Source organism: Dromiciops gliroides, chromosome 4 (assembly GCF_019393635.1).
Source record: "Dromiciops gliroides isolate mDroGli1 chromosome 4, mDroGli1.pri, whole genome shotgun sequence".
Lineage (NCBI taxonomy): Eukaryota > Metazoa > Chordata > Mammalia > Microbiotheria > Microbiotheriidae > Dromiciops > Dromiciops gliroides.
In genome coordinates, this window is record NC_057864.1 from 276,729,377 (window position 1) to 276,746,998 (window position 17,622).

Here is a 17,622-nt window from a genome sequence, read left to right on the forward strand (position 1 = left end):
AAATGCTGGATTTGAGTCTTAATTCACTCTTAAGCAAATCAATTTAACCTCTATGAACCTGTTTCCTCATCTATAAAACAAGGTCAATTCAGGACTGAAGTGGAATCAGATGAGATAATGTTCACAAAAGGGCTTTTTGTAACTACAAAACATTATATAAATGCCACTCTGAAATATGACTGTTTTTATTCAAATGGAATACTATGTTACTGAGAAGATACTAGGGGCCACTAATCTCAAATGCTTTTTGGAAGCAGCAAGATTATAACTGAGAAATAAATAATAATAGATGACATTTCAGATATTTAAATGCAAATATCAAAATTTCTAAAACAAGTTCCAACTTTTCTTCAAGACTGGGTGCCATGTCCTTACTCTAAGTTATAGCTATCCCCAATAATTTAAATAGCCAGGATGGTTGATACTATTATACTTACTGAGGCAACATTGCTAGCCCGAACTGTATCAATTTCATTAACCAGATAATGCCAGGAAACTACACTCTTCATGTTTATGTGAGACTCATGCCAAAGGGCCAGAACATTCTGAAACTGTTGTTCAATTCTGAAACACAGCAAAGAATCTATAAGTAATGGTACAGAAGTACCTAAAGACATACTCCTCTTGTAATAACTTGTACTGGATTGGGACATCATGGGTTTTACAGAAGTGAAATTCCTCTGGCAGCAATGACAAGTTTTCCTTTCAATAATCCTTTTTTTCCCTTCCTTTCTAAATCTGAAAACATTAAAGAGGTCCATTATTCTAGCTCTCTGCTTTGGCTGGCACATACCTGTTTGCAGTGTCAATGGCTTCTTTGTTTGGTGGAGGGACAGTAAAGCACACTGATGGGACCATGGCTTCATTCCCAGTTGGACTAATGACCTTCCATTTAGCACGATGAGAATTGCTTGCTAATACACATTCATCATCTTTGTAAATGGTTATCTAGTTTTAAACAAAGAACCAAACAACATAATGAGGTTAAAATTAGGCGACTCTTTGAAAAAACACATATGAAGGGGACACAGGGAAGTTTCTCATCTCACAAATAAGCAATCAAGTAACAGATCACAAAAGGAAAGAAAATATTGATAGCACCATTTTCAAACATTCTTGGTCAAATGTTCATGCTTGTGATTAACTCAGCCACAAGGAGATTCAAGGCCCTTACCTCAATTTGTCTGTAGTCACAAATGGCTTTAATTGGAATGGATGTTTTGAGTGGATTATCAGGGTTCCTGGGCTTTAACTGGATTATTGTCTTTGCCCTGCCAACTAGACTTGCTACTGTGCTCTTATACTGCAAAAGTTCTTCTTTCTCTTCCTATATATTAAGAAAGTTAAAGGAAACACGTAAGTAATTTTTAAAGTAGTTCATTTCAGACAAATCAAAATACCCCTCAAAAGGTGATTTTTTAAAATTCACTAAATATAACCTCTGAAAGGCAATAATTCAGTGACCACAAAAAGGTCATGTGAATTTGAAAGAAATATGGTAAGAATGAGGGGCAGAGTGGATAAAGCACTAGCCCTGGACTCAGGAGGACCTGAGTTCAAATTCGGCCTCAGACACTTGACATTTACTAGCCGTGTGACCTTGGGCAAGTCCCAGAAGGGAAAAAACAAAGAAGAAATATGCCAAGAATGAGAAGCAATATGGTATAAGATAGAGGAACAGCTTCGGAAACAGGAAGGTTCAAGTCTTGCCTCTGACATGTGCTAGCCATGTGACCATGGGCAAATCACTTAACCCCTCTGACTCCATGGAAGTGACTGATCTGGTGACAGCATTATCCATCCAAAGAAAGAGTCCATGTTGATGAACTCATAGGTCCAAATTGCCCCTACCCCCACATGGAAATGTGAGAGTACCAAAATTTAAAAGAATCCAATGAAGAAAACCAATTTATACTCTTTCTTATAAAACGAGTTCAGTGCTTTTAAACCCACACAGCAGTTTCCATTCCTACCATTGACTCCTGGACTAGGTCTTCAAGCTTGTGGATGCTGCTAGATCTATCACAGCTGTATTTCCTCTGAATGGCATCTTTTAAATTCTTTAAGTAGTCTGTTGCTTCTTTGGCATCATTGAAAAACTAGGAAGAGATGACATAAAGATGTAAACGACGGCAATAAAGAATTTTGCTCGTCAAGTTAAAATTCTGTATACGATTATCAGACTTAACAATTACAATTTTACAAAATTGAAACCTATATTTATTGGATCCTCACAGAAAATACACATTTTCTATGTGTGTGTGTATATTTTTAAATTCTAGTCTGTACTCCTGCCTACTTCTCACTCAATTTTATAATATATAAAATACTATCAATAATAATATTAATATTATTAATTAATTAATTAATATAATATACTATTATTATGGTGGGAGGATGTTTCTATGGTGTTCAGACAATAAAATACAGGTACAAATATGAAGAATATTTTTAAGCTCTGTTCGAGGTAAACTTTTGTTTTACATCTTTGGAGCATACTTTTCCTTAAGAAATATTTATGCAAAAAGCAAACATTACTCAACTAAGGATTTAGATATTTCCTAAAACTTCTTTTCTACAAATAGTTCTTCACATACTACAAGGTATAAAACTGACCATAAAGGAAAACTTTTCCATGATAAATTGTGCTATTACACCAAAGATTTCTAATTAAGTAAAATATAATTTAATAGCATAAGACAACAGGCTTTTATTCTAAGTCAAACTAACAATTTATAATGACATTAAATCACAATAAGTTTTATTTGTAGCATTATTAATATACCTCAAAATAGGTGCTGTTTTCCTTTATATGTTGTTCAACACAGTGGCAAAGTTGTAAAATCCAACTCCACTGTGTCTGCATTGCCGCTCTATATGCCTTTAAAACAAATCACAATTATAGTAAGGTCAGAAACAAATAAAACCATCTAGGGGGCAGCTAGGTGGCGCAGTGGATAAAGTGCCGGCCCTGGATTCAGGAGTACCTGAGTTCAAATCCGGCCTCAGACACTTGACACTTACTAGCTGTGTGACCCTGGGCAAGTCACTTAATCCCCATTGCCCCGCAAAAAAAACAAACAAACAAACAAAAAACATCTAGAACATGCTTTTATAAAATGAGATATGCTAGCATCCTAAGAGAGATGTTTTATAATCATATAATGTATTTTGGCAACCATAAAATTTATGGGTATATACTAATACATGAGCAAAGTAGCTCTCCTTCACTTCTAACAAAGTAATAAAAAATAAATATAAAGGATAGGACTTTTAAAAATTAGGGTAACTAAACATCCATCTTATCTTATCTGCTCAGAATTCTATTCCTAAAATATAAAGTAAGAGAGAAATAGAAATAAAAGATTTGGTTAAGGTCATGTTTTAGACAGATTAGAAAGACAAACGGACAGATGATAGATGACAAAAATCATAGATTTTGAATTCTAAACTCTGAAGTTCTTCTTAAATACATAAGTAAATGTACACTTAATCATTCTTCCCTGAAAATAAGTACTTAAAATCTCAAGTGTAGCCTTCTGTAAATTTTTCATACAATCTCGTTTTATTTCCCCTCCTCCAAGATACCCAAATTTCCTCCCTCTTTTTCTATTATATGACTTCCTTTGAAGGATCTTCACAAGTTCCACTTTCTATTGTAGTATTATTTGTGTGCTTCAAAAAAGCCACTACTTTTTATGGTGTTTTCCTTCTCTGAATTTCCATAGCACAGGTTAAAACACTGTACTCTATTATTCTCTTGTCACTTTTTATCTCTCCAACAAAGCTGCAAACTCTTCCAGGAGAATCACCTTTTCTATCTTTTGGTAGACTCTTTTGCACCCAGCATAGTTCTTGACACTCATCAGATAATTTACAAATTTTTTTAATTTAAATTATTCTCCAAAAACCTAACATTACATAGTTTGAGTTTATTTCAGTACTATCAGTGGTATGTTAAAAAGTAGTATATTTTAAAAGGACATGACCTTCTTCTGTTAGAGAAACAGACATCAAATTATAACTATTTGAATTTACAATATAATGTTTTCCAGCAGGGGGTGCTCAAAATGCTGATTACCTTGAGCAAAATCTGTAACTTCATTTTGAACTGTGAAAACTCATTCCTTTGATTAAGACATATCACTTAGATGTTATACAGAAAGGTCTTGTTGTTGCTGTTGTTGCTTACTACCCTCATAGTAACTTTATAGGACTTGATTGTGCATTGGAAAAGTAGAGGTATGAGTGAAGAAGGGAAATGTTTATATATACCTAGTGAGACTCAACTTGGAGTCTGTTTACATCCCACACAATTATAATCAATTTCTCATTCAAAATAACTTGCTTGAAAAATAATAAGACATCAATGTGATTATTTCATAGAGCATTTTAGATGACTTATAGATAATGGATTATAATATGTATGTGTGTATATATATATATATATATATATATATATATATATATATATATATATATACACACACACCCCTATGCATGCTCGTGCACGCACGCACACACACACGCGCGCGCACACACACACATACTATATTGTGTGTGTAGTTATTCCTTACAACAAATATTAGTTTGGTACTGGTTAATATTATTAAGTTAAGATTATTCATATATTAACCATACCTTATCATTACTATCAAATTACAATAATATAATCTAACAGCTTTCACATTTCTATCAAAAATTTTTCCCCTTTTCTCTTTTGTTACAGTTTCTTCTTACACAGAAACTCTTTAATCCTCTTAATACTTTTAATTGCCTTTCTCTAGCTCTTTTTCAGTTCTGTTACATATTTCTTAACAACCAACTATGTAAGCTATATTTCAGATAGACACCAATCACATTTCATACAAAAGAAGAACTTCTAATACGTTTCCTATAGGAAGCAGTTTTGTCTTTTTGGTCACAGACACATAGAAGGCTGAAATCTTCAGTTAAGAGATTCCTAGATCCAATCTCCTTTCTTGCATTATACTTGATAATTAAGTGTACATCACTTAGAGTATGGTCTGAACTCTTTATACTCTTGCCCACACACAAAGCTCAACCTGCCACGTTCCTGCCCACTTTCCTTTGGCATCTTGTAAGTCAAACACTATATCTGTCATCAACCTGCAGGACTGAGCAACCTATGTAACTTGACTCCATCCCAAAATAGTCTTGCTACTTCTGTACTTGAAATGTGGAAATTACCTTGGAACCTTGCCATAACAACATCCCAGTTTATGTCACAGAAATATGCTATAGGTAAATCTGTCAGAATGAAAGTTTCCTGGTAACTAAAAAATATACTTCCTCTTATGAGATTCAAGAATGACCTCACCATAAAAAAGTCTATATAGGGTTGTAGTATGGATACCACTGAAAACTACATGCAAAACTCTTGAAACCTGGTTTCAAGATAATTGCTTATTAGGAAAAAAAAGGTCCTTAAATTGTTCATACTTATACATTTATTTCCCAAAGGCAGAACTTGAAGGTTAATTAAAAGCCAGCATTCATTAAGTAACTTACCTCAATAGTTAGCCTGGCAGGATGGTTTTCTAGAAGTAGCTGCTCTGCTATTTCCTGAACCGATTTAATCACTTCTTCCTTTTGATCAAGTTCTCTCATTAATTCCTAATAGTGTTGAGGGGAAATAGGGGGAACAAGAAAAAGGTTATTAAAACAGCTGGTTTTTAAATGAAGTATAGTTGCCCTAGTCAACCACTAGTGTTATACTTACTGCATGGTATTCCTTTTTCCTAGATATGTTTGAATTTCTTTCACTCCAGTCATAAGCAACTTCCTCTTCCTCTTTTTCATTCAACCAAATAAGCTCACTGGTGGCTCGAGAGACAAAGTTGTGAAGAGTATCTAGGTGTCGCTCCTGATTCCTGGAAGTATTCTTTTAAAGGAAAAAGTAGAGGTTAAAAATGGTGTCTCTGCCAATATCACACACACAGAGGACAGAAAGGTGTGATTCATCTTACCAAGAGTTTTGCATACTGACTCTCCAATCTGTGCAACTTTTCTGCATATGTGAGTTTGAGGGGAGCGGTCATTTGGATCTGTGTGAAATAGAAGCATGAAAATGAACATTTAAGAGTTAGGCATCTTGAGTTAAATAAAATGACTTGTTTCAACTCAATTTAACATTTATTAGGCAGCTACCATGTGTAAGGCAATCAATTAAAAGCATTTAACAGCCTTCCATTTGTCAGGCACTGTACTAAGTTCTGGGACTACAAAAACTAAAGCAAAATAGTCCCATCCAGCAAGAAGTCTCCATTTTATTGGGAGAGACATATACATGTATAGGTAAATCCAGAACACAAAGTAAATATGAGGTTATTGGTGGGGAGGAAGAGGATAGTAGTAGCTATGGAGATTAGGTCAGGTTCAGAAGTGGTACTTGAGATGAATTTTGAAGGAAAACTAAGAATTCTAAGAGGCAAAGGTGAAGGAAGATGTAGTATATCTTAGGATTGGGAGAGAGCCACTACAAAGGCAAAGATATAAGAAATAAGTGCCACGTATGAAAAACACTAAGAAGACCAGTTTGACTGAACCAGAGAGTGAGTGAAGGGGCATAATATGTTATAAGGCTGGAAAAGTAATCTGGAACCATATTTCAAAGAGATTTAAAGGCCAAATAAAACAGTTTATATTTGCTTACAGGGCTAACAGGGAGCCACTGGAATTTACAGAATAAACAAGTGACATGGTTAGATTTGTGCTTTAAATAAATCACTTTGGAAGTGGGATAAAGAATGGATGGGAAAGCAGAAAAACTTGAAGTGAGGACATTGGGAAACTTAATAGTCTAGGTAAGAAGTGACAAGGAATTGAATTAGGATGGGTTTGGCACATTTATACAAAAGTAATGTTTTTTTGATTTACATACCTCACTGATTTTAGCTTCTTTAAGGCTGGATTCGAATTCTTCAATAGCTCTGTGAACATTTTTATGATTTTCTAAATGGCTTTCAACACTTGGTAAATCGGAACCCCATTCAGTTCGATCCAGTTGCACCTTTAAAAGAAAAACAAAAGCCCTGGAGTTAACAGGGAATTGCTAGAAACAAAGAGAGTTGAAGGCTGAAGTCAAGATGTTTACCTGCATTTCATCCACCCAATTCAAGAGATCCTGAACAAACTTCATATTGATTTCCTCTTCAGTTAAATTCTGATCTAACAAAGAGGATTTCAGGAGTGGTTTTCGGATTTGCATCAGCTTGAGTGTTTGCAATGAATTGGTGTCTACCCCCGATCCAAAATTTGGAATTAATCCTGATGGAAAGCCAGGCGTATAGGCAGGGGTGACAGATGGAGTCAATCTGGAAGTTAGACCTGATGATAGGCCTGATGTCACACTGGAAGGGGTAAGTGAAGGTGTTAAACTCTGGGTCAGCCCCGAGTTTAAACAGGGATTTAAGGTCTGTGCAAATCCTGAGTTTAAACTTTGTGTTATTCCTGATATCACAAGCTTTGTCTGTTCTGTTGTCAAGGAGCGTCCTTTGCTGTACACAGAAGAACATTCACTTCTTAAGGCCATAATTTCATCACGTAGTTTTGCAACCCTGAAAAGCAATTACATTTGCTCAAAAAAAAAAATCTCATTACTACAAACGGAAGAGTATTTTTTCCTATGTTCATTTTTTCAAAAATGGTTTGCATTTGAATTTTAAGTTTAGTGCTTTTTCCACTCATGTTCAATAAAATCATGAAGTATTATAGCTAGAAAAAATTTAACCCAGCTTCCTCATTTTAAAGATGAAAGAACTAAGGGGACAATATGTAGATGCATTTAAAAGTTAGTCATTTGTTTCTATCCATTATGATAAGTATGGAATTTCTTTAAGTAAATCAATGAATATAGAAAGGTACATAATCAATGTAACATTCACTCAACATAAGAAAAGATAAAGATTGCAGAAGACATATCACTTAAATGTATTCTCTTTTCCCAAGATGGTTAACTCTGAACTCAGCACATTTTACATGCATGCACACATACATATATATGTACATATGGCATAAATAGAGTTTATTTACCTCTGTACCAGATGATCAGCCTGATAGTATTTTCCATCGATAAGAATTTGTACATCAATTACATGCTGGCGTAAAAGATTCTCACTTTCAAGTATGTATCCAGCAATTTCTGCTTCATTTTGGAACTGCAGCCCTGATTCTAATCTTTTAGAATCCTATATTTTAAGACAAATATTAACAATATAGTCATAACTGACATTTTTTTCTAGTGATTTAAGTATTGCAAAGGGCTTTATATACACTCTTATTTAATCCTCACATCAATCTTGTGAGGTCAATACTCCAGGTATTATGATGTCTATTTTATAAATGGGGAAAAAAAAAAAGAGGCACAGACAGGTTCAGTGACTTGCCCAAGGTCATACATGCTGTTAGTTCCATAAATTTTAATGGCATAATGGATAGAGGGCTCATCTCACAGTTAGGATGACCTTGGATTCAGGTACCATCTCTAATACATATTGGCTGAGTGACCCTAGGAAAGTTTTTAACTTCTGAGTGCCCCAGGCAATTCTCTAAATGTAAAATTGGGGAGACAACTACAGACCTACATGGGGGGAGAGGGAAAGGGAGGGGGAGGAAGGGAGGGAAGAAGAGAAAGATATATGGGGGAGAACAGAGAGATGAATAAATGAATAAATTAATGACTAGATATATGAATGAATGAAAAAAACCCATATAAATGAATGAATAAAAAAAGTTTGTTTTTATCACAGGTCCTGGCTAAACTAAAAAAAATATCTTAAATACTTAAATTTGTTTAAAGATTCTTTGTTGTTGTTCTTTTTTTTTTCATTTTGATGATGGTCCACACCCCCCCAAAAAAAGTGCAGATAGCTATATGCAATATAAAAATTTTTTTTTAAAAAGCAGATCTAAACATTCTGAAAAGGCAACTATCTAATAATCCAGTAACCAATAATGAATATTTCAGTAAATCAAGTTTCATACTACCCACCAACCCTCTCATCTCCTTAACAAGGACTTACAGCCTGCAGGGCCTTTCGAGCAAGTATCAATTTGTCTTCACAAACTATACTGTCCCTCTGAACTCGGCTGGCAATCTGCTGCAACACTTCCAACCTAAAAGGAAACAGAACATTAATGGCTTTATATTCTCTGGACTAAAGGAAGCTATCTCCACACATAACACAATCAAAAGTTTATAAAAGAGAAGTCCTACCCCAAACATACAGTACCTGTGTCCATCAAGGGATTCATTGCCAAAGCTTATGCAAGAATTGATCAAAGTTGGCCCACAATGGACGGAAAGAAAATTCTCATTTGAGTCGATGCTGGTGCGGGTGCTGGTGGTGTTACTCACAACAGAATCACTGCTGTGATAACTATAGCTGCTGCTCTGCATTTTTTATTCTCAGAACAGTGTTCACTCATGGGCCATTAAAATAAATTCAAAGCCAAGACCAAGTCAAGAAACTCCACAAAATGTACAGCTCCCAGGAAGAAAAGTTGCTTCTGAATGCGGAAGTATTGTGTCCTCCTTTAAATAAGCTTCAACATGCATATTCAACACACAGCAAATAATATTCTGATAACTATTCAAAAGGATCTAGCCTAAAGCAAGGCATATGCCAGTTGAGGTTTGCCTTTTGTAGCCTGCATTAAATCTCTACAAGTACAGACTAATCAGGCTGATTGGGGCGTCACTGACAAGGATAATGCCAAATACTTTTACAAAGAGTCACTGCATGTAGACTAGGTAAAAAAAAAAACAACAACTCAGTTTCAAAAAATTTTAAAAAGGCTTACTATAAAATATATATCGATTATCTTTTCTGACCCTTCGCAGAATGATAAATCCTAATATCTGGACCACTCTAAGGATCATTCTTTGAAAACAGATCCTCAATTAAAGGAATACAAGTATTTAGCTATAACATTTATGTTAAAGGGAGAGGTCTACATTGTAAAATGTGAAGGAGAGAACCATAAAAGTTAGTTATTCAGTGTATAGTGACAAATTTCATTTACAGATGGAATAAAGTAGATTTTTATTCCTAAATTACAGGAAGTATTTTGTCTATGCAGATTGAAGTAATTAAATAATTAACAAATTCTATATTTTACGTTATGGTATATTTAGTTGTTGTTCAGTCATTTTTTGGTCATGTCCAACCCATCATAACCGCATTTGAGGTTTTCTTGGCAAAGATACTTGAGTAGTTTGCCACTTCCTTCTCCAACTCATTTTACAGATGAGGAAATTGAGGAAAACAGGAATAAGTGACTTGCCCAGAGTCACACAGCTTATAAGTGTTTGAGGCCACATTTGTACTCAGGTCTTCCTGAGTAAGCTTGTTTCCAACTAGCCTTCATGTTTTGGCGGGGCGGGGGGGGGGGGGGAGTGCAGTTTAAGTCAAACAAACCGCTATGACAGCAGATAAAGATAAAACTCACAAATTTTGTCTTCACTTATTTTTTTCCCTCTTGTGGTATGTAAACTCTTCCTTCACTCTACCTCTTTCCCACTCCATGCCAGGTAGTGATTATTTGAAATGACCAGGTAATGCCAACAAACTTGTTGTGTCAAGAAAATGAAGGCATTTGCCCAACCCATAATCCATAGCTTTTCCTGCTTGCCCCCCAATAATATAAAAGCACATGCATATCTAAATCACGGAAAAATTTCTCTCTTTGGTTCTCAGTTTTATCTCCAAAAAAAGGCAGCAGGAATGAATAATTTTTAAGCTTATATCTAGCTCTAATTTTCTGACCCCTTGATAATTCTTTTAGGATGAAAGAAGAAACATCAGGTTTTTCTATACCAAAGATAGCTGAGTTAACTGAAAACCTTATTGTCAAGCAGTTCCTTAATTAATATATAGTTTTTAAAACCAGACATTTGGCAATGCAGAACACTGGAAAGCTTGCTAGATTTGGAAGTTAAAGGATCTGAGTTCAAACCCCAGCTTTGCTCCTCATACTTATGTGACCTCAAGCAAAGCACTTTTCTTTGACTCAGTTTCCTTATCTGTAAAAGGAGGTTGAACTAGACAGCCTCTCAGATCCTTTCCAGCTCTTAAGGCTATGATACTATTTTCACTTTCCTTCAGTTCCAAAACTACAATTTTGAAATGATGCTTTCCATTGTTTTAGTAAATAAATATGCTGTCTAGTTTTGATTACCCTGATTATCAGTGCGGAAGCCATATGCCAAATGATTCAAGATGATTTTGATCCTAATGACCCAGAAACATGGGTATCATGTTAGGCTATAAACTTTCCAATTCATATACTCTATCTTTGTCCTTTTCAAGAAAGATGCATCATGATTTTCAATCAATTAAAAATAGAATCATGATTTTCTTCCTTCACCAACTCCTTGTATTATTTAAGAATCATTCCTATTTTTACCTAATCTAGATAAGAGGGTACAGGCAAGCAGAGGAAAAGAGGATTACAGGTGCCACAAGGATAGGGGCTATGAAAAGATTTGGTTATTGTGATATTGCAAAAAACTTTACTAATAATAAAAACACCATTTTTACCTCATTTTCTGTGACACATATCTAATTCTCCATGTCTCAAATTAGGAGACCTAATATGGAAAATAGTGATCTGAACTAAAACAAAAAGAATTAAGTGTCTGATGATTGGGAAGCTGAATAAAGATTCCACCTAACTTCCTAATCTCTTTTTCTATTTTTTCTTCCCCTTGGAAATCCATATTTGCTGCAGGCCTCTGAAATTCTTACAAATAGGGGCCTCTAAGATCCTTTCATATCCTAGGCACTAATGGGGAGCCTTAGTTTTCCTTTCAAGTATAGTCCTCCTTTAGCTGATAAAAAGGACAACTAAGCAAGTGTATCCTATTAATAAAGTGAAGGATAAAACTGGTGCTTGCAGAGGGTCAAACTGAATTTTTTAAAACATAATCATTTCTCAAACTGCAATGCAAACTAAAATAATCCTAGGTTCTGAGATTTGGGGTAAAAAGCCTAGAGACATTAGATATCTCTTGGAATATGTCTAAAAGATAATATTCATGACAATATCTACATGAAAACATTAACTTTTTTACCTTTCTACTTCTGGCCGTAAAGTCTTCTCCCGCTCAAGCATGGCAATAATGAGTTTTCCCCACTCTTTTTCTATATCATTTGGATGGTAGCCCTGAAGGAGTTTGATGCGTCCAAACTCTATCCAAATCTTGGAAAAACAAAAAACAAAAGAGCAACTTAAAACAAATACATAAAAAAGAATGAAAAATTGAAATTTACATAGTCAAAAGAAAGTTGCGTATTTACCTCCAGTAATTTATAGAGACGTTTAATTTTTGACTTTTCAATCTCCTTTGGTGGAATTTCTGTTTCTTTAAATTGTAAATATTGATTATAAAGTGCCTGAAATAAAACAGAAAAGGGAATAGTGGGAACAAGATTTTGAAGATCTATTTTCACTATTCTCTAATTTTACCACTTTAATTGCCAGTTACTCTGTCTTATGTACATCAGTGGAGGCTCTTCACAGCACTACAAAGCTAATAATCAGATTCAGGGGAAGCATAATATACCATATTAATTTCACTTTTGTTAGTTTCAAATCCACATAATAATGAATCATGTTTTAAAGGAATTATACTATACCAATTACGGTTTACCATATAAATTATGTCACTAATGGAGCAAAAAAATAGCATTTAGCAAAAATATGAGAAAAATAAATTAGAGGGTTGATTGCTTTGTATTTTGAGCAATTAGTCATATCTGACTCTTTGTAATCCCTTTAGGGGATTTCTTGGCAAAGATACGGAATGGTTTGCCATTTCCTTCTCCATCTCATTTTATAGATGAGGAAACTGAGGTAAACAGGGTTAAGTGACTTGTCCAGGGACATACAGCTAGTACGTGTCTAAGGCCAGATTTGAACTCTGATCCTCCTGTCTCCAGGACCAGCACTCTATCCACTATGCCACCCAGCTCCCTTACAAAATAATCAGATATAGTTTTTGCATCAAGAACAATGGGAATCAGAGGTGGGCTGTGTGTGGAGTATACCCTATGGGGTACAGTGGATAGAGCACCAGCCTTGGAGTCAGGTTCTGGCCTCAGACACCTATTAGCCTATATATAACCCTGGGCAAGTCATTTAACCCTAATTGCCTCCTAAGAAGAAAAATACAATGGGATCTAGTCAGTCTCAGTTTGAGCCCCAGTTTGTCTATTTAACTCATCATGTGATGGCCAGTAAGTCATTTCACCTTTTTGGACCTCAGTTTCTTTGTTTACAAAGGAAATGAATTATTTTCACTACCTACTATCTGGGAGGGGGTTAATAAAGTAGTTTTTAAATTTTAGGTGATATATATATATATATATATATATATATATATGAACTATTATAATCATATACTTTCTAAGCTCAATAATACATTCTGGCAAAATATAATTTTTTGCTTCTTGTAAAACTATGGGAGCTAAATTTTATTTTAATTTATTGTTCTGATGGCCAAGCAAAATAAAGCAGAGAGAAAAGGAAACTGAAGCTATTGAGTTTCATTGTTATTATAGCAGTTTCAATCATATAATTAAATTATTATCTAGTTTACTGCTCTAGGAAATTGTTCAACTAAAATTATATACATTTACTCAGGTCATTTAACAATAAGCAATTATTAATATTTTAAGTGACTTCAACCTCAAAATTATATTAAAGTAAATCCTCCTTGCTTAAATAAGTGAAAATTGATAAATGAGTATACCATCTCCATGGATGTCAAATTTTTATTCAACCTGGTAAATTCTAAGCAAAAAAATCTGGTAGATGTGTTCTATATTTTGTAGACATAATATCATAATAATATCATCCTGCAATATCATTTCAGTCATCGTACTTGCCTCTCATCAGTACCCTCTCTTCCTGGGACCTCTCTGAATGGAGGGTGGAGTGGGGAACTCCTTCCAAAACATTCATTTAAGGATAACCATCTTTTCATTTCCCACCTATTTAAACTGTAATCCCAGGCCAAATGAACTTCTCTTCCTTTCCCTCCCTCTCCCTCCCCTCTGCTTCACTGCTTTTCAGCTTTATTTTGTGTGTATTATTCACCACCAAAAAGTTCTAAGCTCCTTAAGGGCAGGGCCTACCCTTTTTATATTTATATCTCCCATGCTTAGCAAAGTGCCTGGTACATAGTAGGCACTTAATAAATGTTTATTAACTTTAACATGAACAGGAGCCAATTCTAGTGATACCCTGGTATTGAAAAAGGCCACCAGACTTGGACTCTTAAGGCCAAGATTTGAGTCCTGGTTCTGCTACTATTGGTGATCCTGACCAAGTTACTAAAGCTTTTCTAAGTCTTAGTTTTCTCACCTATAAAGGAGTAACAGCCCTTCTACAGACCTCACTACAAGGATCCAGTGGCACTACCTATATAAAATACTTTACAATTGTAGAGCACTAGGTAACCGAAAACTGTATTATCTTCCCAAATGCATCATCATTTCCTAATCAGCAACCTCGGTATTCACTCAAAGTTATTCCAGGTACCTATGGATTAACATTAATCAGGAGGCAATAGCTGGACATAGAGAAAACTGTGTTTGAATGTGAAATATGAATCATGTCTTTTCAGCAGCCTTAAACTCTTGTCCATATGCATTTACTGAATGCCTTCTTCATAGAGAGCAGTTTATGAAGCAATGTAGAATGATATACAAAAAGGGAAGAAACATACTCCAGATAGAGAAAACCACAGGTGAAATAAGTTTAGGCATAAAGCAACATACCAACAAGTGTCTAGTCATTTCATATATAATAACACATTTCTCATAGTAAGGTCAAGAGCTCTATCAAAGAAGGTCAATGTGGATACATGAACACTGGTTAATTATCAGGCGTCAAGCTCAAGTTATCTGAATTTATGTTGTCTTTCTATGACCATGAAAAAAATATAGTCTAAAAATCAAACTGGTTCTTTCAAGTAATTATCTAAATTATTAAATTTTAAAAACAAAATGTTATAGCATTCTCTTATATAGCCCACCAATAAATCATAAGAAACTAAGATTTTCTTTCTCACTTTGCTTATATTTATATGTTGCTTTTGCTTTAAGAAATCTCAACAGAAACATTAAGATAGTAATTACTAAATGGTTCACTAGACCATGTGGCCAAGATTTTACTAGAAATAAAATCACACACATACTACATGTGTATATATGTACATATAGATGGATGGATGGATGGATATGTGTATATACATAGAGATATATGTGTCTATATACACATGCACTCACATATATGTGTGAAGATACGTGTTTACACATACATGTACAAATATAGCCTGATAAAAACAAGAGCCTCTAAGCAAAAATCTTTTCTTTTGATAGAAGTTTTATGATTAGATTCTATTGCATGATGAACTCCAGCAAAAATGCATCATGTGAGGGCAAGAACTGTTTTTGAGGAGTTTTGCGGTTGGTGGCATTTTTTTCTCTTCAGTCTTAGTATGCCCAGCACCTCAAACTCCATATTATATCTATATGAATTTGATGATAGCTTTCCATACTCCCATTACCTTTCACATAAATGGGACTCTGAGAATTTCAACCATACTAATAAAATACCAAGGACAATAAGTCACTCAGAAAGCTACAAAGTCATTCTCATCTTCAGAATGCAATTGATTATACCTGGGCTTCCCATTGTCACTAAAATAATGTTAAGTAGAGTCAGAGCTGCTTCTTCCTCCTTTTCCTTTTTTCACCCTCCACCCTGTCTTCCCCTTTATCTGTGAGTGGATGGTTTCATCAACAGCAAGTTAACAAGGCTGATCCATTAATGGGGTAAGGGGCCTTTTGGCTTCTTTTCAGTTAAAGTATAAGAGACTTAAGGTGGGGGGAGCCTATCAGAACTAAGCTCATGCTACCCTCTAGTGAATGCATGCAGACATAGAGGTAGTGTTTTATTTAAGTCAGTGTCATTTTATATTGATTCTTCTATATCTCTTACCAATAATATTAGCTTTATTACATTTTATGGTCTGCTGGTGTTGTATTGCATATTAACCCTTGAGCCTAGACCTCCAGACAGGCCTACATTAGGAATGATTCAAAATAACTTGCCTGAGTTTTTCTTTTTCCTGAACTTCTACAAACCATGAAATTATCATAATTTTCAAAAACTAACAATGAACTAGATGTAACTAAGCTCAAAAATATTATCTACTGAATGATAAAAGTATAATCACTTATGACACTGACCTTTAGTTCTACAGGATTGTTGGGAAATGTTCTGTCAGACATTATGGTAACATGGTGCCTGATCCACTGGATGAGGTAGTTCACCATATTCTGGTATTCAATCCACTTAACTTCAACATCCTAGAATACAACATAAACCATTAAAAAGAAATATGTACACAATCAAATTTGCATCAGTATTCTGCATTTAATTCTTTTACTTAATAAGCATTTACATTAAGCACAAACTGTGCCAAGAATTGTACTAGGCATGAAGGAATATGAAGACAAAAATGAAAATACCCCAGTCCTTCAAAGAGCTTACATTCTCCCAGAAAGAAAAAAAAAAGTACATATACAGAGAAGTAAATACAAAAATATACAAAGTCCAAAGTCGTTTCACAGTAGGAGAACTCTGCAACCAGGGGGATTCCAGAAAGGCCTTTTTTAGGAGATGGTATCCTAACTGAGTCCTGGAAGGAGCTAGGGATTCTAAAAGTCAGAGGTGAAGAGAATGTTCATTCCAGCTTTGGCGGACAAAGGATTCTAGCCATGGGGGACAGATTGTGGAGAGGCACACTTTGGCTGGAATGTAAAGTATGTAAAAAGAAATAACACACAATTAACCTGGAAAGGTAATCTGGAACCAGATTATGAAGGGCTTTCAATGTCAAAGATGTTTATATTTTATCTTAGAGCAACAGGAACTCAATGGAACAAAGCATAGCCAAATATAATTTACCTAGGCTTTTGTGAAGCATTAGACAAATCCTTTCATGCTATCACAAATAAAAGATGATTGAGATGTGGGAAACATGGAAGTGTAAGTGGAGGAATTAAAAACTGATGAAGTGACAGGACCTAAAGACTAGTTATTAATGATCGATTTCAGCACAAATGATGAAATCTAATGGAATACTCCTAGGATATGTTTTTGTTCTTGTCCTATTTAATATTTTATCAATGACTTGGATTCTAAATTTGCAAGCTTGCTTTGAAAATCAATGGTATTCATGTCTATCTTAAATAGCATGTTTGTGACACAAAATTGGGAGAGATAGCTAACACAAAGAATGAGAGAGAATCCATATTTAAAAAAGAGTTTGCTGCAGGCTAGAATCCTGGCTTGAATCTAAAAATATGAAACTAAATTGGGATATGCATCTTGTCTTATAATTGTGCTTAAAAATAAACTTTGTAAGTACAAATTAGTAGAAGTATGATTAGAAGAGCTTATCTGAAAAAAATCTAGGGGTTTCAATGTACTGAAAACTTAATGAGTCAACGGTACAATGGGACAGCCATGAATGCTAACATGATCTCAGGTTGAATTAAGAGAAGTATTTCTTCTCTTGTCCAG

General features: G+C 34.7%; 1 protein-coding gene across 1 annotated transcript in view; it reads right to left on the reverse strand.

The window, feature by feature from the left end:
- LOC122755023 (dystonin-like) overlaps positions 1 to 17,622 on the reverse strand; it is a 646,765-nt gene that overhangs the window by 220,587 nt on the left and 408,556 nt on the right. Inside the window, 15 exon segments of the mRNA XM_044003425.1 lie at positions 438 to 564; positions 794 to 948; positions 1,175 to 1,327; positions 1,974 to 2,099; positions 2,786 to 2,881; positions 5,533 to 5,637; positions 5,744 to 5,905; positions 5,991 to 6,068; positions 6,905 to 7,033; positions 7,118 to 7,580; positions 8,056 to 8,210; positions 9,045 to 9,138; positions 12,098 to 12,225; positions 12,324 to 12,419; positions 16,284 to 16,403. Of these exon segments, the coding sequence (XP_043859360.1) occupies positions 438 to 564; positions 794 to 948; positions 1,175 to 1,327; positions 1,974 to 2,099; positions 2,786 to 2,881; positions 5,533 to 5,637; positions 5,744 to 5,905; positions 5,991 to 6,068; positions 6,905 to 7,033; positions 7,118 to 7,580; positions 8,056 to 8,210; positions 9,045 to 9,138; positions 12,098 to 12,225; positions 12,324 to 12,419; positions 16,284 to 16,403 (2,187 nt within the window).